Raw genomic sequence first — 22635 nt, 5'->3', positions numbered from 1 at the left:
TATCCCTGCTCAGCCCTACTCTTTCATTGATCATTCTCTTATTCCGTATTATCTCGTAAAATGCCTTTGGATTCTCCCTAATCCTTCCTGCAAAGTCTTTATCGTGACACGTCCTGGCTCTCCTCAGATTAATTTTAAGCTCCTTCATCGCCTTCCCGTTACTCCTAGAGAGCTGAGCGAGACCCTTGCCTCCTCCACCTTAGGTAAGCTGCCTTCTTTCTTTTGGTGTTGTGTCTTTGTGTTTGCCTGCGTGAGAGAGAGAGAGAGAGGTACTGTGCGAGTGTATTTGTGTGACTGAGGTATTGAGAGACCATTTTGCCTGTGTGTGTACGTGTATGTTCGTTTCTGTGTGTGTGCCTGGGTGTGTATGAGCAAAACACTCGACATGAATGTGTGTGTGAGAGTGCGAGATTTTGTGCTTGTGCGTGTGTGTGAACGAAAGAGACACTGTGAGTATACGTGTGTGAGAGAGGAAGCGAGACACTGTGCATGTGTGTGTGTGTGTCATGCGAAAGTGTGAGAGACACTGTTTGTTGGTATGTGTCTTCTGCTCTCAGTTCTATATTCTCATTTTAAATATTTGTCAATCTGAACCTGAAAATATTCTTATTCACTGAAGTAGCTTTTGGGGGAAATACCGGATAATAGTCAAATACATGAGCATTCCAAAGCTGAATAAAGATGATATATGTGGTATTTATATTTGTGGACTGAGTGATATATTCACTGTCGACACGCAAGAGACTGGAAAAACGTCAGTAGCATCAGAAGGTGGCGAAGTCCATGTATAGGGATATGCTCAGCATCCATAAGAATGTGTTCTGAATAGCTATCGTATAAATACAATGATGCCATTTGTGAACCCTTATCCTTTTCTAGAAGGATATCTGAGGATTGAAGATGATTTACGTCGTCTGGGCCCTCAAGTGGTTAAATAGCTCAACTTTAGATCCAGAATCTCGAACATTGTTGGGCAAATGTGGAGGGCCGGTAGCGGGACGCTTGGTCTTTCACATGTTCCTACCCGTCAAAATAATTAAGTTTAAATTGGAATTGTGTGACATGCACAAAATGATTGGCTTTTTCACAGATGCCTCTTCTCCAAACTAGATGGCGTTGAACGAGAGATTCTCTCGAGTTGACTGGAATATTGCATCATTTCAGGAAAAAAAATGAAGAGTTTGGTAAGATGCCTCAGTGGTTTACATTGCTGCATCATAGCACCACAGACTCAGAATCAATTGTGTCAGGTGAAATTGTGAGAGGTGCTAAGAGGGAAAAGAAAGTGTACATAAGGTGAAGTCGTCTGAAGGTCGATAAAACTTTGGAAGAACATCTGGAAGGTCAGAACAACCTGAAACGAGGAATTAAGAAATCTGAAGGTGGTTATGAGATATAGCCAGCGAACAGTATTAAGGAAATTCCGAAAGCCTGTTATCATATATGATAGGTCACATACGATAGCAATAGAGTAACTAGGGAAACTGTTGACCCACTCAAGGACAAAAGAGAGAAGTTATCAGTGCAGTCAGACAAGATCGGTATTTACCGAAGCGGGGAGGTTGAGGGGGGGAGTTGTGGTGGTGGTAGATGGCGGATATTGAGGCTAGGGATACATATTTGCCTCCTCCAAGTCAAGTCAGCAAAAGGAAGAAGGTAATTTTGGTTTTACTAAAAGACATGAAGGTGCACAAGTGCCTAGGTCTAAATGGGATCTATCCACTGTTAGTGAAGGAAGCGAGAGAGGAAATAGGTGGGGCCATACCAGGTACCTTTGCAGCATTCTTGAACACGGGTGAGGTCCCAATGAAGTGGAGAATGCTTAATGATTTACTCTTGATTATGAAAGGGAACAGTGATAAACACGTAAATAAAAGACTGGTGAACCTGATGTAAATGGTCGGAAAACTGTTGGACAAGATACTGAGGAGTGGGATCTATTTCGATTTGTAGTAAAACGGGCTAGTCAGTGACAGGCAGCATGGTTTTGTGCACGGAAGGTCATGTCTTACAACTTCATAGATTATTTCAGTAAGTGACAAAGTTGATTGCTGAGGGAAGGGCTGTATACGTCACATACATGAACATCAGAAAGGCATTTGATAAGGTTCATTATGGCAGGCTGACGGAGAAGGAGAAACACTTGATCTCCAGGGTACGAACCAGATGGATAGACAACTATCTGGGCAACAGGAGACAGAGAGTAGCAGTGGAAGGGAATTTCTCAAAATAGAGAATTTTGATCAGTGGTGTTCGACGTGCTGGGAGCACTGTTGTCTTTGATATATATAAATGACTTGGAGTACGGTCTAGATTGTCCGATAAGTAAGTTTGCAGATGCCTGTAAAGTTAGCAGAGGAGCAGATAGTGAAGGGGGTCTGTAAGAGAATACGGCAGTATATAGATAGATTGCAGAGGTGGGCAGGGAACGAGCAGATTGAGTTGAATCCCAACAAATGTTAGGTTTTGGATTTTGAAAAATCCAATTCAATTGCTAAATATACAGGAAATGGAAATGTCATGGGGAAAATTGACGTACAGAGAGATCAGGGTGTTCAGGTCCATTGTTCCTTAAAGATGGCAGCCCGGGTCATTAGAGTGGTAAATAAGGCATACGGCATGCTTTCTTACATTGGAGGGTGTACTGAGTTGCCAGGTCATGCTGCAGTTGTAGAAGTCTTTGGTCCACACAAATTTGGAATACTGCATGCAGTTCAGGTTGACACATTACCAAAATAATGTAGATGCTTTGGAGCGTGTGCATAGGATGTTCACCAGGATGTTGTCTGGTCTGGAGGGAGTTATCTATGAAGAGAGATGGAGGAGAATTAGGATTATTTTCACTGGAAAGAAGTAGTTGAGACGAGACCTGATTGGGTTCTACAAAATTATGAGATGTGTACACAATTCTTCCAAACCTTTTTTTATGCATATACCCATCGTAATTTTGTTTGAATGTCATTGTTACAGCTCCCAACACTTCCTCTGACAGCTGATTCCACACATACACTACCCTCTGCCTGACTAAGGTCAGAAGCTTTTTTGTTAATAAGCAATGATCGTTGTTGACAAAACCAGAAATTGCTGGAAACGTTCTGCAGATCTGGCAGACTCCGTGTTGCAAAAGCAGAATAATTACTTCTTCAGATGTTGCATCACAGATAACTGGGTCAAGGTGGCCTCCGAGCGTGCTCAGGGCATATGGAAGTGGGAGGATGAACAGCCAGCGGTCGGGATGCACATTGATACCAATGGCATTGGCAGAAAGTGTGACAATGTCTTGCAAGGACAGTTCGGGGAGCTGGGCATAAATTGAAAATCAGGATCTCTCGGGATTAATTTCTCGTAGTGAAGCAAGGAATTACAAAACATAATACGGAAGGATAGAACTAGTGTGGGACGTGTCATTCAGATTTTGGATCTTTGGGACCTTTTCCGGGGCAGCTGGGACCTGTACAAAAAGGAGAGGCGTCCATCTTAGCCGGAGGTTTGCTGGTGCAAGTCGGGTGTATTTCAAAAAAGTAATGAGTTTGTGGACCAAAGCAGCAGGTCAGAATGTAAAGGTTAATATGATCAAGAGGCAGGGACAATCTAACGGCCATGGTGAGTGAAGGAATCATAAAACATGAATGTCAGTTGAAAGTTGGAGTAATCGTAGAGATGAGGCTCCGTACTATCAAGGATGAGGAAATAAGGATGGAGATTTTGGAAAGCATAGTGCACAAGAAATACTATGAATATCATAACAAACCATGATATTCCTTCTGTTCTCCAGATGTGAGTCACAGAGGAAGAATTGACAATCTCAGTCCCTTGTTTATCATACACTGGCGAATTTATACACGAATGCAATTGAGTTCTTTATGAGAGAACCATAAGAAACAATTTGGGCATGGAGCTGAATTCTCCTTTTTCACTTTGTCTCTCTGCTTGTTTTAATCATAAGGCTGGTAAGTCATTAATGTTGGACTCGGTTTTGGCACCTTATCCTGCAACATTGGTATTTTATGTGCAACTGGAGCATATTGTTGATAACATTCACTGCAATGGTCAATAGCCGAAGGATCTTTTCATCTGCAGGATGGGCATAAACCCATTCATGAAGATTGTTTGAAATAGCTAGAGTGCTGAGAATGAAGACTCATACGCAAGGGGGGTCAAATCATAATTTCATGACTACGTTGAATTGGAAGCATACTATGAGGAAAAAAAAACACCGTTCTTGAAATTGTCAGAAAAGTGAAAAGAAATGCTGAGACAACACAATATGTGAGAAAAAAAAACATGTCGCATACACGTGCAGATACAGAAACAGAGAGCATGTGTAATATGAACAAGTATCAAGTATAAAAGAAAACTAAAAGAAATCTTTTCTTAATTTTCAATGGGACCCAGATCCAGATTTCCCAGAACAAGAACGTTTGATCAGCTATAAATCGGTCTTCTTCAAGTACACACCTTTCCCTATCACTAATGCTTCATCTGCCATTCCGCCTCCTAATTACTTTTTCCTTACTGTCGTAGTTCCCTTGCATTGCCCCCTACTGCTGCGACAGACCCTTCCACTGATCAACTCCCACTATCCTCCCACTCTATGTCACGCCACTTCCTCTGGTATCCTGCCCGAACCCCGTCTCTTTTCCTTACTCTTTATGCTGTTCACCTAGGATGCTGGTAGTTGCTGATGTGTTGCTGTTGGGCATCAGTAACTGATGAGGTCGGAATGATCAATTTCCAACAGGAACAGACAATAGCGTGCATTTGCACCGTCTAGTCCACTTTGGAAGAAATAGCTTTGCTCTCCATACTACAGAGTGGAGCGTCTTTCTGTCTCTCTGTCAGGGCGCTTAACCGAACAGCTTCACCAAAAGTATAACAAACGTCTCCTCATAAGAGTTGGAAATTCGTGCATCAATTATCTTTTGAGAATTATTAGGACAGTGAACAGATTGTACAACCTGATAGCTTTGTAACATTTTGTTCTTTATTGTTTCAAATGATGTGCAATCATCTTTTGAGCTACCTGGAAACAACAAATACTGGAGATCACAACGAGTCAGAGCGCTTCCATGGAAAGTGAGTAAGTCAACTTTTCGAGTCCAGATGACTTCATCGGAGCTCTGATGAACAGTTATCTAGAATCGATATGTTAGCTTGCTATGTTTCCATAGATGCTGTCTGATACGTTGTGATCTTCAGCATTGGTTGTTTTTAGTTCAGATTTCAGCACAGGTAGTAATTTGCTTCTGCCATTAGCGATGGGATCAGGTTGATTTCGCTTGGAACGTGGCATCTCAGACCCTGAGCAAAACTTGGTCTTCATTGTTAAAATCCACGACTGAGCAATGCAAAAACCAATTGCTGCATGTTGTATTTCAAGTTATTTGCCATCCTGACTAGAAACTAATCTGTTGTCCCTTCACATCATTAGTTAAAATTCTTGGAGCTCTGTGTGAATGCCATCACATCTGGATCGAACAGGTTCAAGAGGGCAGCTCTCCGTCACCTTCCTCAGAGCTCCTGGGGATGACAATAAACTCTTACCTTGCTAGTGCTGTCTAAAACCCATGAATATGTCGTGGTACAGTTATCAACATACTTGATGTTTAACAGTTCGATCCGCATCATCTTCAATCTTTCAGAGTATTGGCTGTGCGATGTCAGTGCCATTGAGTTCAAGGATTCCAGTGCGAGTAATCACAATGCAACACAGTATCAATATTAGGCGAACTGTCATATGCAGAAAGTTTATTATTTCTCATTTAATGTCCATAGCCAAATACTTGAGAGTCAATTGAAAGGACACCTTCAGTGTTTCAGTTTAGATCAGGCAGATTGACACAGTCCAGAGGAAAAAGAAGAACGTGGTGAGAAACGGTATCTGGTTTGGCTGCATCAGAGCAGAGAGAAACAGAATCAACCTTTTGATTACAATACGTCTTTTTTATTCAGAACAGTTTCACATCTGACTAAATATGTTAACTCTGAATCTGTCTTCAGCTTCTGCCTGAGGTGATGTGCTTCTCCACCATTTTCTCTTTGAGTTTCAGATTTCCATTACCTCTGGCATTTTGCCTTCCTTGCTGTGTCTAGATGTTGAACATGGTTATATTTGGACAATATCGTCCATTCCTGGTTCCATCAGAGCTGTTGTCACGGAGAATATCCTGCTAAATGTACAAACGTCTGAAATTGATGTTTTTGGAAAATACATTTTAGAGGCAGCTGCTCTTCATGAAACACCAGGAATAGATTATTGGTGAAGATGACACAGACTTCACATCTTCAATGACACATCTTCAAGGATCGTTAGTGTATCCACTGTCTGAAAACATTTCATGCATATCACAAAACAACTACAGTGAAGATGATGCTCACTCAGCCCATTATCTCTGAGTCACAATGGACTGAGCTATACCTCGACTGTTGTTATTCTGGCTTATCCCTTTACCCATAACAATTTGTTCCTTGTGTCTGTTTTAATTCTGAATATCCTGTGCACATATGAATATTCCTATCAGCCTATTTTCCCTGTGATTAAATAGACAGTATAAAACATAATTCTCTGCGTCGCATTTGAAACCATTGTATTCACTTCACATTGTCTTTCACAATTCCATCTCCCAAATGTCATCTGTTCCATTGCTCGATATCACATTTCATTCCAATTTTTGGGAAGCGTGGTGGTGTCCTGGGTAATGTGACTGTCGTGTCCAGTCTCCACAGCAACTGCCTAATTGCTTTCAGCCTCCTTGCCAACGTCATATTAATTCTGTTTTTGACTCATAATCCATGGGTTTTAATGAACAAGGTTGTTGTATATGCGAGGTTTGGCTTAAGACTGAAATCAAAAACTGTAAATGTAACTGCTTTCAAGGAAAGACACTGCAATTAACTGAAGATTAGGAGACTGATTCTCATGGCATTTAGGGAGAACTAGTAATTAGGATCGAGAACTGACTCAAAGGTCGAAGGGCGGTGGTGGAGGGTTTTTTTTTTCAAACTTGAGACCTCAAGGATCAATGCTGGGTCCACTACTTTTAGTCATTTATATAAACGATTTGGATGTGAGGTATACTTAGTAAGTTTGAAGATGACACAAAATTTGGAGATATTTTGGACAACGAGGAAGGTCACCTCAGGTTCCAACGCTATGTTGATCAGATAGGCCAATGACCTGAGGAATGGCAGATAGAGTTGAATTTAGATAATTGTGAGGTACTGCGTTTTTGGGAAGTAAACATCAGCAAATCTCAACTCTTAATGGTATGGTCCGAGAGAGTTTTGTTGGACAACGAGACCTTGGAGTGTTGGTTAATAGCTCCTTGACAGCAGAGTCGCAGGTATATAGGGTAGTGAGGAATGCGTTTGGCATGCTTTCCTTTCTTGGTCAGAGTACAGGAGTTGGGAGGTCATGTTGCGGCTGCACAGAAAATTGGTTAGTCCACTTTTGGAATATTGCAAGCAATTCTGTTCTCATTCCTATCAGCAGAATGTGGGGACCTTGAATGGGTTCAGGGAAGATGTACAAGCTTCCCAGTGTTGGAGGATTTGAGCTACAGGGAAGTGTTGAAAAGGATGGGGCTGTTTTCCCTGAGTCAGAGACTGAGGGGTAACCGTATAGATGCTTATAAAACCATGAGGGACATTATAGAATAGATAGACAAATTCTTTTGCCTGGGGTGGGCAAGTCCAGAACTAGAGGGCATAGGTTTAAGGTGAGAGTGGAAAGGTATAAAAGCTACCTATGGGGCAACGTTTCACTCAGAGGGTGGGACATGCATGAAATGAGCTGCCACAGCAAGTGGTGGAGGCGGCTACAACTGCAACATTTAAAAGGCATCTGGATGGGTATATGACCAGGAACGGTTTGGAGAGATACGGACCGGGTGCTGGCAAGTGGGACGAGATTAGGGTGGGATATCTGTTTGGCATAGTGGAGTTGGGCTGAAGGGTCTGTTTGCGTGCGATACATCTCTATGAATCTATGACTCTATGCTCTATGAACATTGAGTGTTGAACATACAAAGTTGCTTTAATTCCACAGTTAGAGGAACATCCAGCCAAATCCACGCTTCCTGTAAACAGTCAGGGCTACTAGGCCCAGTCAAAATCTTTTGATTGCTTGCTTTTTATCGGCGTTTGGTTGTGGGTCACCATTGCGAGCAAGCGTTGGTGGGAGGTGTTCAGTCACCTACAACATTGTACACGGTCAACACAGCAGAGTCAACTAGCCGGTGAAAGGAAAGGATTTCTCACGCTTCGTCAACACTGGCTTCATTGGAGCAAGTGACATAAGGAGATAATATCAATAGACCTGCAACGACAAGATCCAATCCAGTCCAGTTATTATTGTGAGGTGAAAGTACTGTCATGAGAGGGGTTAACTGGAACTGTTTGTTCAGTGACTGATTGAAGTGAGTCTAATGGATTCTAATTGTGACACTGCAGAATTTCCTTGTGCTCTCAGTAGGGTGCTTCTTCCTATATATTATTTCGTTGTAACAGCAGTTACAATGTTATTTCGACACTAACAGGGATCAGCAGCTGCAGAGACAGAGAAAGGAGATATCCGAACCTGACAACATTAGACTGGAATGTTCCAACAAGGCATCATAATCTAAGAACGTTAGACTGGATTGTTCCAGCAATGGATCGGAATCTAAAAAAATTACACCTGAATGTTACAACAATGTATCAGAATCTGAGAACACTTGACTGGAATAATGTTTCAACAATGGGCAGGAGTTTATCCAGCGGTCTTCGCTATTTTTCCAGGTCAGAATTAAGATGGAAGATACACGGTGCACTCATGATTATTCAAGCGGGTTACTATCCCACCCTTGTAGTTGTTGGTGTTCCTGGTAAGTCTCTCTGTATCTGTTCGTTTATTAATTCCATAAAACGAATATTTCTATTATTTTAATTTTCATTTTCAGCCACAAATTCCGTTCATTCCGCTCGATTTTCAAACCTTCCCTCACAAACATCTGAGAACAAGACTCTTCACAACCTGAAGGCCCTTTTTGATCTGAAATGAGTTATGTCACAGTATTCTCTCATCACTAAGCAGCTCCATCAGGTCCACAGTATCCACTTCCGTGTCAGTACTGTTGATGAACAAACCATTATCTATGCTTTAGTATCTCTTCAGACTTTATAGATCCGGCTCTCCTCTGGCCATTATTACAATTACAATTTTTTTTATCATAAACTTCCCTTGAAAGTTACTTCAACATATCAGCGTAGTTATGTCCCTCGGCAGGTAATTCAGAATCACAGGCAAGTAAACTAAAGATCAGGTTTCAAATCCAACCACAGCTGATGGTAGAATATAAATTAAAATGATAAAATGCAAGCGGATTTCACGATTAACAGCCATATTGCTTACAGCATTATCTCTGAAAACTTAACTGTTTCACTGACATCCTTTGCTAAAAAGAATCCAACATTATTACCGGGTCTGGAATAAGAGTGACTTCAGGCCCGCAAGTATGTGCTTGGCTCTGTACTGCCTTTTGGATTGGCCTCACAGTCAAGGACAATTGCTGCTGGTCATGAAATTTTGCACTCCGCAGCGATGAATTAACAAAATCAATGGTTAAATCAAACAAAGAAAGATGCTGGCGATATGAAATGAAAAGCAATCAAGTGTTAGGAAATCTGAACTCAGACGAGAGAAAAAACAGTTTGATACCTCTCCCCACATATCAGACTTGACAGGAGCTAGTAAATATTCCGACTGATGCTGATGACATGGGTAATTGTTGTGAAGGGGAGAAAGAGTGAGTTGAATAGATGGTACAAGAAAGAGAGTGTGAAACAGAAGCAGACAAAGCGATTATTAAGAACCATCTGGATGAAAGTAATGCGTGACATTAACCTCTTTTCGTTTTTTCCTTTTCCCATTTCCTTGAACATACTGCCCATGAAGATGTGTATCCTTGACTATACATGCCAAGACACTGTTAAAACTGTGTTATGTCTCCTCAGTCTCTGTACACTGAGTGTGGCCATCTTCGTTTATTTATTAATGTACTTGAATCTCCATGTGGGCCTCAGTATTTATTTCCATTTCCACGTTGCCTTTGAGAAGGTAATGGTGAGCTGCAACTGTTTACCACAGCAGCTCACATGCTGTAAATAATTGACGGTGCCGATGTCTAACTGTTTTCATTTCTTTAAAATTTTATAGCTGTTAACATCACTAAATGGATAGTTATTTCAAAAGGCAGTTGAGAATCAACCACATTGGTGTGGGTCTGGAATTACATGCAGGCCTTACCAGGTGAAGATAGCTGGTTTCTTTCCCTACAAGACATTAATGACTGAGACATGTTTTTTTTTCCCGACATGGTGGTTTCAATATTTCATTAGATTCTTAATTGAAGATACATTAACAAATTCTAATTATACCATCAGCCATAGCGAGATTCAAATGCGAGGTCTGCGTCATGACCTGGATACGTGCATCAATATCCAAGAGATAATACTGCTGGGCAATCACCTCCCCCGCATCCACTATCACCTCCACCGGCAATAGTGTTGTTGCTATTATTGTGACTAACATACAGAAAATTGTGCAGTTACATTGTTAACTCCTTCTGTGGAGAACGGAACTGCTAATATTTCAGGTGACTGGGGCTGTGCATAGTTGTAATCGTTTATAAGCCAGGAGCAGAAATTGAGGAGAGGAAGGCACTGAGTCGGTGAACAATCTTTACACAAATTTGACCTGCGTCTGTCATTGGAAATTTGGAGCAGGTGCTGTGGGTTTTCTCGGGTTTGTGTTGTCAGCTGTTGCATTCATGCAGGGAGATCTGAGGGTCTGCTGAGTCCGCTTTTGATGATGTGTGGGAACTTCATTAACAGTGTATGGTGATCTGCAACACTGCTAACAATACAGCAGGAGAGTCTGCACAGAAGGGGGTGCTCTGCACGTTCCTGTATTTGGTCTACTCATGAAGGCAGTGGATGTTGAAAATTTCCTTCATGATCGGCAGGTTAGGACGACTCCAGCAGAGACTTTACCTCAGTGGTGAGGAAAAGCATTGCAGCGAGGTAGGTCGTGAGCAGTGTTGGGGCAATGATAAAGCCCTGGCCTGTAACTGAAACTTAGGGGGAATGAGGCAGTGTGGGGAGACATTTACAGTTCCACAACTTCCATGTCATCGTGGGATAGTTGAAGGCTGGCGACAAACTTCATGGTGTGGCCAAAGCAGAAAAGGACGCTCTGTAATGCTTCCTGGCTGACAGTGACGTAGGGCATTCTAATGGCAAAGACAGCCCAGTAGAAGGGGCGATTCTGTTCTCTGCATTTCTCCTGCAGCTGTCAGTTATGCCCCATCGCGGCTGGAAGTCACACCGCATTTGCTGGAGGTGTTCCTCAGCCAGAGGGAGTAGACAGCTGAGGTGGACCTTGCTGACCTTCCAACAGTCAACAGCACGTAGATACCCCTGTAGTTACCACAGTTTTATATATATATATCTTTAAAATGCTGATGACTATGAAAAATCGGATTTCTCCCGTGATGGTCTCCTCCTTCCAAATAAGACAAACAAGGGCATATGGCTGCAGCAGGAGCTCAGTGCCTCCGCACTTCAATACCTCAGCCTCAATACCTCAGCCAGGACACCATCTGCTCCACCTGTTCAATCTGTTATAAGCAAAAGGTGTGTTCAGACGTGCAATCACAGATAGTGGACACAGCACCATTGTCAACAACTTGACAGAGGCAGGTGAGAGCATAGGTCTCAGTCAGACTATCCACAATGCAAAGGCCTTCCACCGACATGATCCGGCATTGGAGAGTAAATCCCCAGTCATCAAGCTCCATGTGGAGTACTCGGACATCCCAATACCTAGGAAGTGTCGTGTCAACAAAAGCCGTTATTGATGAAGCGATCCGGTGCTAGCACCGCCTTCAGCCACCTGAAGGAAGGGCTGTTTGATAACAACAACGTTATATCCAGCACCAAGCTCAATGTATACGGAGCTGTAGTAGTTCCCACCCTCCCAAATGTATCTGAGACGTGGACAGCCTACAACATGGACCTCAAGGTACGATAACAGTCTCACAAATGTAAGATCCTGTGAATATGCTGAGAAAACAGATGCATCAAACCCAGTGTCCGCGATCATTTGATAGGTTGGATACATTCCCAAGAGGGAGACGCATTGTCTCAGCAGCTGCTCTACTCGCAGGTCCAAAATGGCAAATGAGCCCGTGGTGGAAAGAGAAAGTACTTCAGGGATGCCCTCAGGGCCTCACTGGTGAAGGGCTGCATTCCCAGCGACAGCTAAGAATTACTGGGACAAGACTCTTGTTGTGACGATATATGACTCCTGTCGCTTTAAGAGAGTTGAAACGCCAAGAAGGACTGAGAGAAGTAGAGAGAGTTCGGAATAAGGTAACAATGCAGCATTTGATTGAAACAGGTAGCTACGAGCTATGTTTCCTGTATACAAAAACAGATTCAAATTCGGCAAATCAGTATAAGTTATGCCCCAAGATGCCAAACTCCCATCAAGTTCCTAGTTCGTTTTTTGATAATAGTAAAACCAATGAAAAGATCCTGTGTTTTAAGGTACAAATATCAGACAGTTTGAAGAGTTGCAAAGAGCAGCTAGCACCAACAACTAGAGAGACTGCTTGCAGACACATCTGCTCTCTTAAAGGTACATTTATCTGTCATAGATCTGGAAACCGGAATCCCAAAGAAGAAGAAAAGAAGTCGGAGGAAAATCTGGAGAGACACACGGCAAAGGTGACTTGATTTGAAACTTCATCAACGTTTTTGTAAATTGCATACGGAATTTATTTTTAGAAGACCAATATTGTAGATGGGAGGGCAAATGATAGGTTGAAGAGAAAGGAGTTGCAAATATAGTAGTTACTTGATGTTTTCCGTTAGAATGAAAGAAATAAAATTATTAATTTGTACTTCAAATATTTACCTCTTGGAAAGTTATTTGTCTCTGGAGTTTTAACAGATTACACCACGGGGCGATTTTTTCTGTTGCTCGTTTAAATTAACAGAAGGGTTTATCACGTGTCACAACAGTTTGGTGGCTCGTCGCCAGAATCAGAAAGTTTGAGTCTTGGATTCGTGAAATGAACAGATTTGGACAGGTCCAGTCTGACATTTGGACAGATTTGAACACATTTTGTGTACGAAAAATGCCCAGTGGATTCAAACAAATGAAAGTCAGTGTGTTTAATCTTTAAATAAAAGAGAGGTGAGACAATTTGTTTAATCTCCGTGGCTTGTTGTTAGATAAATTGAAAGTGTGAGAAATGACTCTTAAAATTGCTGAAGAGGTTCTGCGGTTTGAAGATAATTCTCAAATTTGCCAAGAGAGGTTAGAAGGAAAGAAAAAGGTCATAATTTTAGAATTAGCAAAGAAACTAGATTGGGTTTAACAAAGGACAAAAGTAAAGCTGAACGTGTATGGGAATTACTGAAACACATAAGTGTGTTAGAGAAACAGACTAGTGCAGACGAGGCACAAAGATTTAAATTGCATTTGAGGAAAACGGAAATTCGAAGATAAACAAAGGGAGAGAGAGAGGAAAGACAGAGAGAAGGGTTTTAGCTGAGTAAAGAGAGAGAAAGAGAATAAGGGAAGAGAGAGAAAAGAAAGGGAGAGAAAAAGAAAGGGAAAGTGAACAAGAGGAGCAAAAGAGAGGGAAGGCTTTATTTGATCAAAACAAGGAAGTGAATTTGAACTTGAGAATTTGCGACTTGGTCAGCAATGTCAAGTTAACAGGATTGAGATTACAAAAGAAGGTAATGACATGCGCAAACTTTGTCACACCTTCGCCACACTTTAATGAAAATGATGTTGAAAACTTCTATATTTCATTTGACAAAAGGCTAGGCAGATGGTGTGGTCTGATGGTTTGTAGGTCATGCTACTTCAGACTAACCTGGTAAGCAGAGCTAGTGACATATTTGTCGCGCTGTCAGAAGAGGCATCAATAAATTATGAAGTGGTGTCGGACGGGCTATATTAACGGCTTATGGATTTGTACAAGGGAGAAGGACAAGATGTTATAATTTTGAGAGATACAGGATCTAAACAGTCGCTGAAAGTAAGATACGTCGAAAGTAAGATATTAGCGAATTTCCACTCTTTCTGACCTGCTACCTGAGAGTGTGAAAATTTGTGCGATAGATGGACAGAAATTTAACGTTTCCCCATGTTAGATCAGGTTGGATGTCAACTCAAGTCTGGAAGGTTACTGTGGGAGTGATTGACAGATTTTCAGTTCCAGGAATTCATTTAGTTCTTGGGAATGATTTAGTGGGGTACATGGTGGGAGTGATACTCCTTGTTGTGGAGAACCCCAGGAACACCAAGCAACTGAGGAGTTCAAACAGAAATACCCTGGTATTTTCCCAGACTGTGTAGTAAACAGATCACACGATCATGAGTCGCAGTACGAAGCAAAAACTAAGAAGAGACATTAAGGAGTTGAGGTTCAAACAGCGGACATCCTGTTTGACGTTGTGGTGCAGGGAAAACCTGAACAGGCAGAGGCTGAAACAGAAACGTTCAGTTCCGAAAGGCTAAATGATGTGCAATAGCAGATAATCTTCCTGAGGTTTGTTATCTGAAAGATAGAATCCTAAGACGAAAATGGAGTCCACGGCAGGTCAGTTTAGAGGAAAAATGGGCCAAAGTACACCAGATTGATTCGCCGGTAGCATCCAGGGTGGAGGTGATATCGGTAGCACATGAACTACCTGTAGGAGGTCACCTTGGGGTATGAAAGACTCAGGCTAAGGTACACAAGCACGTTTCTTGTCCTGGAATGCACAATGACGGGGGTTAACCTTTGCTATACGTGGCAGACATATCAAATAGTATGAAGGCTGAAGTTGGCAATAAATACAGCATTTTTGTTGCCAATTCCTGCATTTGAAGAACCTTTCACGATGGTTATACTTGTTCGTGTAAGTCCCCACCCAAGAAGTAAAAGTGGGAAGCAGTACTTGTTAAGCATTATGGTTGTATCTACCAAACATCTGGAGGGAATTCCATTATGGCGCATCAAGGCAAAAAAGCTGGCAGAGAAGTTAGTACCTTTCTTCATATAATATGGGCTACACAAAAATATCATTCTGACCAAGTGCCAAAATGTACTCTTCGGTTTTTAAGGAGATTTTGGATAGCTTTGGTATCCAATACATTAAAAACAGAGCGTATCATCCTGAATCCCAGAGAGTCATAGAAAGGTAACATCAGACCTTGAAGAACGTGTTTAGAGCATTTTGTCTGGATTATGCTAAATGATTGGGATAAAGGAATCTCGTCGTATTGTTTGCCACGAGAAATGAACCAAACGAATCCACTCAGTTCATGCTCTTCGAGTTAATATTTGCAATGAAGCGGTCCTTTGAAATATTTAAATAAATTCTAATGGGACCACAGTTGGAGGTCTCGCACTTTGATTATGCAACGGAGGAGAGGGAGAGATTAAATCGAGTAAGTGAGTTAGCTAAACAATACCGAAAGGGGACAGCACAGATGAAGCAGGTGGCAGATAAATACTGTGAGCCTCGGACGTTTCCCGGACGGGTTGATGTGTTAGTACTGTTACCAATGGTAGGAGATCTCTTAAAAACCAGGCCGAGAGCAAAGAACAAAGGAAATTTACAGCCCAGGAACAGTCCCTTTGGATCTTCAAGCCTGGGCCGATCCAAATGTACTGTTTAAACATGTCAGTCAATTCCTAAGCATTTGTAAACCTCTGCTCCCCACCTACTCATGTATCTGTCCATACACAACTTCAATGAATCTACCGTGCCTGTCTCTCCCATCTCTGCTGGCAATGCGTTCCAAACGCCCACCACGCTCTGTGTGAAGTACTTGCCGCGTGTATCCCCCTTAAACTTTCCACCTATCACCTTGAAAGCATGAACTCTGGTTACTGAATCCTTCACCTTGGGAAAAAGCTTGTCTTTATCCACCCTGTCTATACCCTTCGTGATTTTGTAAACCTCAATCAGGTTCCCCCCCATCTCCTTTTTTCTAGTGAAATTAAATCTAACCTACCCAACCTCTCTTCATCGCTAGTACCTTCCATATCAGGCAACATCCTCGTAAACCTTCTCTGCACCCTCTCCAAGGCGTCCACATCCTTTCGGTAACGTGGCGACCAGAACTGTACACAACATTCTAAATGCGACCGAACCAATGTCTTGTACAATTTTTGCATGACTTGCCAGTTCTTATACTTGATTCCCCGTCCAATGAAGGCAAGCATTCTATATACCTTCTTGACCAATCTATTCACCTGTGCAGCAACCTTCAGGGTACAATGGACCTGCACTCCCAGATCTCTCTGCCCATCAACCTTTCCCAAGAGTCTTCCGTTCATTATATAATTCGCTGTACAATTAGACTTGCCTAAATGCATCAACTCACATTTGTCGGGATTGAAAGCTATCTGCCACTTTTCCGCCCAACTCTCCAGTCTATATATATCCTCTTGTATTCTCTGACAGTCCCTTATGCTTTCTGCCACTTCACCAGTCTTTGTGTCATCTGCAAACTTGCTGATCATACCAACAGTGCTCTCTTCTAGATCATTTATGTCTATTACAAACAACAGTGGCCTCAATACTGACCACTGTGGAATACCACTGGTCACCTTTCTCCATTTCGAGAAACTCCCTTCAACTACTACTGTCTGTCTTCTGTTGCTCAACCAGTTCTTAATCCACCTAGCTGGAACACACTGCACACCATGTGTCTTCACTTTCTCTTTTAGTCTACAATTGGGAACCTTATCAAACGCCTCACTAAAGTCCATGTGTATGAGATCAACCGCCCTTCCTTCATCTAACAACTTGATCACTTCCGCGATGAAGTCTATCAAGTTGGTATGGCACGATCTCCCCTGCACAAAACCGTGTTGCCTATCACTGATAAGTTCATTCCTTTTCAAATATGAATAGTTCATATCTCTCAGTACCCTCTCCCCCAACTTCCCCACCACCGATATCAGGCTCACTGTTCTGTAGTTTTCCGTAATATCCTTACTACCCTTCTTGTACAGGGGAAATGACATAAGCTACCCTCAAGTCCTCCGGCACCTCACCTGTATTTAAGAATGCCACAAAGATATCTGTCAGGGCCCCAACTATTTCGTCTCTCACCTCCCTCAGCATACTGGGATAGATCCCATCAGGTCCTGGTGATTTGTCCACCTTAATAACCTCTGGCATACTCAACACAACTTCGCTACTTTTGCCGATGTGATGCAGACTAATCTAACTTCTATCTTTAATCTCAACATTCATCATGTTCCTCTCCTCAGTGAACACTGATGTAAAGTAATCATTCAGAATCTTACCCATTCTCTCAGGTTCGGCACACAGCATTCCTTCATTATCTTTTAGTGGACCAATCCTTTCTCTCGTTACCCACTTGCTTCTTATATAAGAGGAAAATGCTTTGTGATTTTCCTTAATTCTGCTCACTGAAGCTATTTCTTGACCCGTTTTAGCCCGCCTGATTCCTTGTTTAAGATTTGTCCGACGCTTCCGATATTCCTCCAGGGCTGCTTCTTTTCTTAGCTCCCTACACCTTATGTATGCTTCCCTTTTCCTCGTCGCTAGTCATACAATTTCTCTTGTCATCCTTGGTTCACGAATCTTGCCCTTCATATCCTTTGCCTTCAATGGGACATGACTATCCAGCACTACCATTAACCTATCTTTGAAAGCCTCCCACATCTCAAATGTGGACTTCCCTTCAAATAGCTGTGTCCAATCCACATTTCCCAACTCCTGAATAATTTTGATATAATTGGCTTTGGCCCATTTTAGTACCCTTCACTGAGGACCACTCTCCTCTTTATCTATGAGTATTCTAAAATTTACAGAATTGTGGTCACTGTTCCCAAAGAAATCTTCCACCGCACCTTCTACGACTTGCCAATAGACAATAGATGCAGGAGTAGGCCATTCTGCCCTTCGAGCCTGCACCGCCATTCAATATGATCATGGCTGATCATTCCTAATTAGTATCCTGTTCCAGCCTTATCTCCGTACCCCTTGACTCCACTATCTTTAAGAGCTCTATCCAATTCTTTCTTAAAAGAATCCAGAGACTGGGCCTCCACTGCCCTCTGGGGCAGAGCATTCCACACAGCCACCACTCTCTGGGTGAAGTAGTTTCTCCTCATCTCTGTCCTAAATGGTCTACCCCGTATTTTTAAGTTGTGTCCTCTGGTTCGGCACTCCCCCATCAACGGAAATATGTTCCCTCCTGCCAGAGTGTCCAATCCTTTCATAAGCCTATACGTTTCAATCAGATCCCCTCTCAGTCTTCTAAACTCAAGGGTATACAAGCCCAGTCGCTTCAGTCTTTCCGTGTAAGGCAATCCTGCCATTCCAGGAATTGACCTCGTGAACCTACGCTGCACTCCCTCAATAGCCAGAATGTCTTTCCTCAAATTTGGAGACCAGAACTGTACACAGTACTCCAGGTGTGGTCTCACCAGGGCCCTGTACAGCTGCAGAAGCACCTCTTTGCTTCTATACTCAATCCCTCTTGTTATGAAGGCCAGCATGCTATTAGCCTTCTTCACGACCTGCTGTACCTGCATGCTTGCCTTCATTGACTGGTGGACAAGAACACCCAGATCTCTCTGAACAGCCCCTTTACCTAATTTGATACCATTGAGGTAGTAATCTGCCTTCCTGTTCTTGCCACCAAAGTGGATAACCAGACATTTATCCACATTAAACTGCATCTGCCATGCATCTGCCCACTCACCTAACTTGTCCAGGTCACCCTGTAATCCCCTAACATCCTCATCACATTTCACCCTACCACCTAGCTTTGTGTCATCAGCAAATTTGCTAATGTTATTGCTGATACCATCTTCTATATCATTTACATATATTGTAAAAAGCTGCGGTCCCAGCACGGATCCCTGCGGTACCCCACTGGTCACTGCCTGCCATTTCGAAATGGAGCCGTTAATCACTACCCTTTGTTTCCTATTAGCCAACCAATTCTCTATCCAATCTAGTACTTTGCCCCCAATCCCGTGCGCCCTAATTTTACTCACTAACCTCTTGTGTGGGACTTTATCAAAAGCTTTCTGAAAGTCCAGGTACACTACATCCACTGGATCTCCCTCGTCCATCTTCCGAGTTACATCCTCAAAAAATTCAAGAAGATTAGTCAAGCATGATTTCCTCTTCATAAATCCATGCTGACTCTGTCCTATCCTGTTACTATTATCCAGATGTGCCGTAATTTCATCCTTTATAATAGACTCCAGCATCTTTCCCACCACTGAGGTCAGACTAACTGGTCTATAATTTCCTGCTTTCTCCCGCCCACCCTTCTTAAAAAGTGGCACAACATTAGCCGCCCTCCAATCCTCAGGAACCAACCCCGATTCTATTGAACTCTGGAAAATAATCACCAGCGCATCCACGATTTCCCGAGCCACCTCCTTCAGTACCCTGGGATGCAGGCCATCAGGTCCTGGAGACTTATCAACCTTCAGACCTAACAGTCTCTCCAACACCAAATCCTGGCAAATAGAAATTCCCTTAAGTTCAGGTCCTTCAGCCACTGTTACCTCAGGGAGATTGCTTGTGTCTTCCCCAGTGAACACAGATCTGAAGTACTCATTTAATTCCTCTGCCATTTCTTCGTTCCCAGTAATATATTCCCCTGCTTCTGTCTTCAAGGGCCCAATTTTTGTCCTAACCATTTTTTTGCCTTGGACATACCTAAAAAAGCTTTTACTATCCTCCTTTATATTCTTGGCCAGTTTACCTTCGTACCTCATTTTTTCTCTGCATATTTCCTTCTTACTAATCCTCTGTTGTTCTTTAAAAGCTTCCCAGTCCTCCGTTTTCCCGCTTATCTTCGCTAAGTTATACTTTTTCTCTTTTAACCTTATATGCTTCTTTACTTCCCTTGTCAGCCACGGCCGCCCATGTCTCCTCCTGGGATCTTTCTTCCTTTTAGGAATGAACTGATCCTGCATCTTCTGCATTATACACAGAAATATCTGCCATTGTTCCTCCACGGTCTTCCCTGTTAAGGTATTATACCATTGAACTTTGGCCAGTTGCTCCCTCATAGCTCCATATTTCCCTTTATTCAACTGAAATATTGTCACTTCAGATTGTACCCACTCCCTCTCAAATTGCAGATTGAAGCTAATTGTATTATGGTCACTACTTCCCAACGGCTCCTTCACTTCGAGGTCACTGACCAATTCTGGTTCGTTACACAATACCAGATCCAGAATCGCCTTATCCCTGGTCGGCTCCAGCACCAGCTGCACTAAAAATCCATCTCTGAGGCACTCCACAAAGTCTCTTTCTTGAGGCCCGATACCATCCTGATTCTCCCAGTCTACCTGCATGTTAAAATCCCCCATAACAACTGTAGTAACATCTTTGCGACAAGCCAATTTCAGCTCCTGATTCAACTTACCTCCAACATCCAGACTACTGTTTGGGGGCCTGTAGATGACTCCCATGAGGGTCTTTTTACCCTTAGTGTTTCGAAGCTCTATCCACACTGACTCTACATCCCCTGACTCTAGGTCCGCCCGCGCAAGGGACTGAATATCCTCCCTTACCAACAAGGCCACCCCACCCCCTCTGCCCGTCAGTCTATCCTTACGATAACACATGTAGCCTTGAATATTCATTTCCCAGGCCCTGTCCCCATGAAGCCACGTCTCAGTTATCCCCACAATATCGTATCTGCCAATTTCCAAAAGAGCCTCAAGCTCATCCACCTTGTGTCTAATGCTTCGTGCATTCATATATAGAATTTTTAATTTGTTACTGCTCTCACCCTTCCCCTCAACCCTTATTTCACTCAACTTTACAGCATGATGCCTTTTCCAGTTTTCTGCCTCCTTGATACAGTTGTCTTTCTTGACTTCTCTTGTTCTAACTACCCCTTCAATTTCCTTTTTAAACATCCAGCTTGTCCCCTCCCCCCCGCTACTTAGTTTAAATGTAGCGGTGTTGCAGCAGAAAACCTGCCTGCCAGAATGCCGATCCCTGTTCTATTAAGGTGCAAGCCATCTCTCTTGTAGAATTTATGGTTACCATAAAATATACCCCAGTGATCCAAGAACTTGAAACCTTGCTTCCTGCACCAGTTCCCCAACCACACGTTCAAGTCCATTATCTCCTGGTTTCTGGCCACACTAGCCCGAGGAACTGGAAGCAAACTGGAGATAACCACCTTGGACGTCCTGCTTTTTAGCCTTCTTCCTAGTTCTGCGAAGTCTCGCTGTAGTATGTTCCTCCTCTTCTTCCCGACATCATTTGTGCCGACGTGTACCACCACCTCGGGCTCTTCACCCTCGTCCTTGAGGATGTCCTGCACTCTGTCCGCGATGTCTTTCACTCTAGCACCAGGAAAGCAACACACCATCCTTAAATCCCGTCTGCTGCCACAAAAACCCCGGTCAGTTCCTCTCACGATGGAGTCCCCTATTACCACGGCTCTATGTGATGTCCGACTCTTCCGCTCTGCTTCTGCGGCAACTTTTGATGGACAAACATGGCCGCCTTGCGAACTGGTAGTGTCATCAGACTCTACTGTTTCCAAAAGCTTCAACTTGTTCCTGACAGGTACTTCTCCCGGCGTCTCTTGCACCTGTCTCCTCTCTGCCTTCCTCATCGTCTGCACTCTTCTGCTCTCTTCTGGCATGATTGGTGTAATAACATCACTGAAGGTCTTGTCCAGAAAGATCTCGTTCTCTCGGATGAGCCTAAGGTCTTCGAGTTCTTTCGTCAGTGCTGCAATATGCTCGGTCAATTGCTGAATGTGCGCACACTTTCCACACATATACGAGCCAGACACACCAGAGTCATTGACTTGCCACATCAAACACGTAGCGCACTGAACCAGCTGAGCAGTCATGTCTTCACCCTCTTCAACTGTGGTGTAATCTCTTTACTCAACCTCTTTATCAAGATTCCTGAGCTGAAGCCTCACTCTTCGATCTAAACTTCCTTAGACCGTCTTCCTATGGCAACTCTGTGGACTCTTAATTAAGGTTAGAGGAGGAGGGAGGGAGGGAGACCCTACTTTGTAGGGTCTGGGGTTTAGAACACACCCACTCTAATAACAATCACTTACCTACCCGACCGGCTTTGCGCTCCGTCTGAACTTCCGCCCAGCTCCCGCCGCTCTCTGCTGCCCTGGCTCGTCCCCCAGTACCAGGGGGAATATGGCCCTCCCCTCCTCGGACGATTGGATACTGCTCTAGAAAACTCTCCTGGACGCTTCATACAAATTCTACTCCATCCAGACCTCTGACGCTAAGTGTATTGCAGTCAATATTAGGAAATTGAAATCTCCCATCACCACTAACCCATTGCCTTTACATCTATTCAGAACCTGTTTACCTATTTGTTCTTTTACCTCACGCCTTGGGAGGTCTGTAATACAGTCCCAAAAATATAACTGCACCCTTCTTATTTCTCAGCTCCACCCATAATGCCTCACTACACAAGACTGCCATAGTGTCCTCCTTTAGCACAGCCGTGACCAGCAATACAACTCCACACCCGCTTTTTCTTCCCTCCCTGCCCTGTCTTAAGTGTCCATATCCTGGAACA

At 43.1% G+C, this 22635-nt stretch overlaps 1 protein-coding gene across 1 annotated transcript; it reads right to left on the bottom strand.

The window, feature by feature from the left end:
• Positions 1–5149: 5149 nt before the first annotated feature.
• On the bottom strand, positions 5150–22152 carry LOC140466534 (uncharacterized). The gene is made up of 3 exons (XM_072562007.1): positions 21251–22152; positions 19056–19184; positions 5150–5338 (listed from the first exon to the last, which is right to left on the bottom strand). Exons 1-3 carry the CDS (start codon positions 21932–21934, stop codon positions 5150–5152), a joined length of 1002 nt encoding a protein of 333 aa, XP_072418108.1. The 5' UTR covers positions 21935–22152.
• Positions 22153–22635: the final 483 nt, after the last annotated feature.

The sequence above is a fragment of the Chiloscyllium punctatum genome, chromosome 43 (genome assembly GCF_047496795.1).
Source record: "Chiloscyllium punctatum isolate Juve2018m chromosome 43, sChiPun1.3, whole genome shotgun sequence".
In the NCBI taxonomy this organism is placed as follows: domain Eukaryota; kingdom Metazoa; phylum Chordata; class Chondrichthyes; order Orectolobiformes; family Hemiscylliidae; genus Chiloscyllium; species Chiloscyllium punctatum.
The sequence above is the reverse complement of the archived record's forward strand: the minus strand, read 5'-3'. Positions and strand labels throughout refer to the sequence as shown.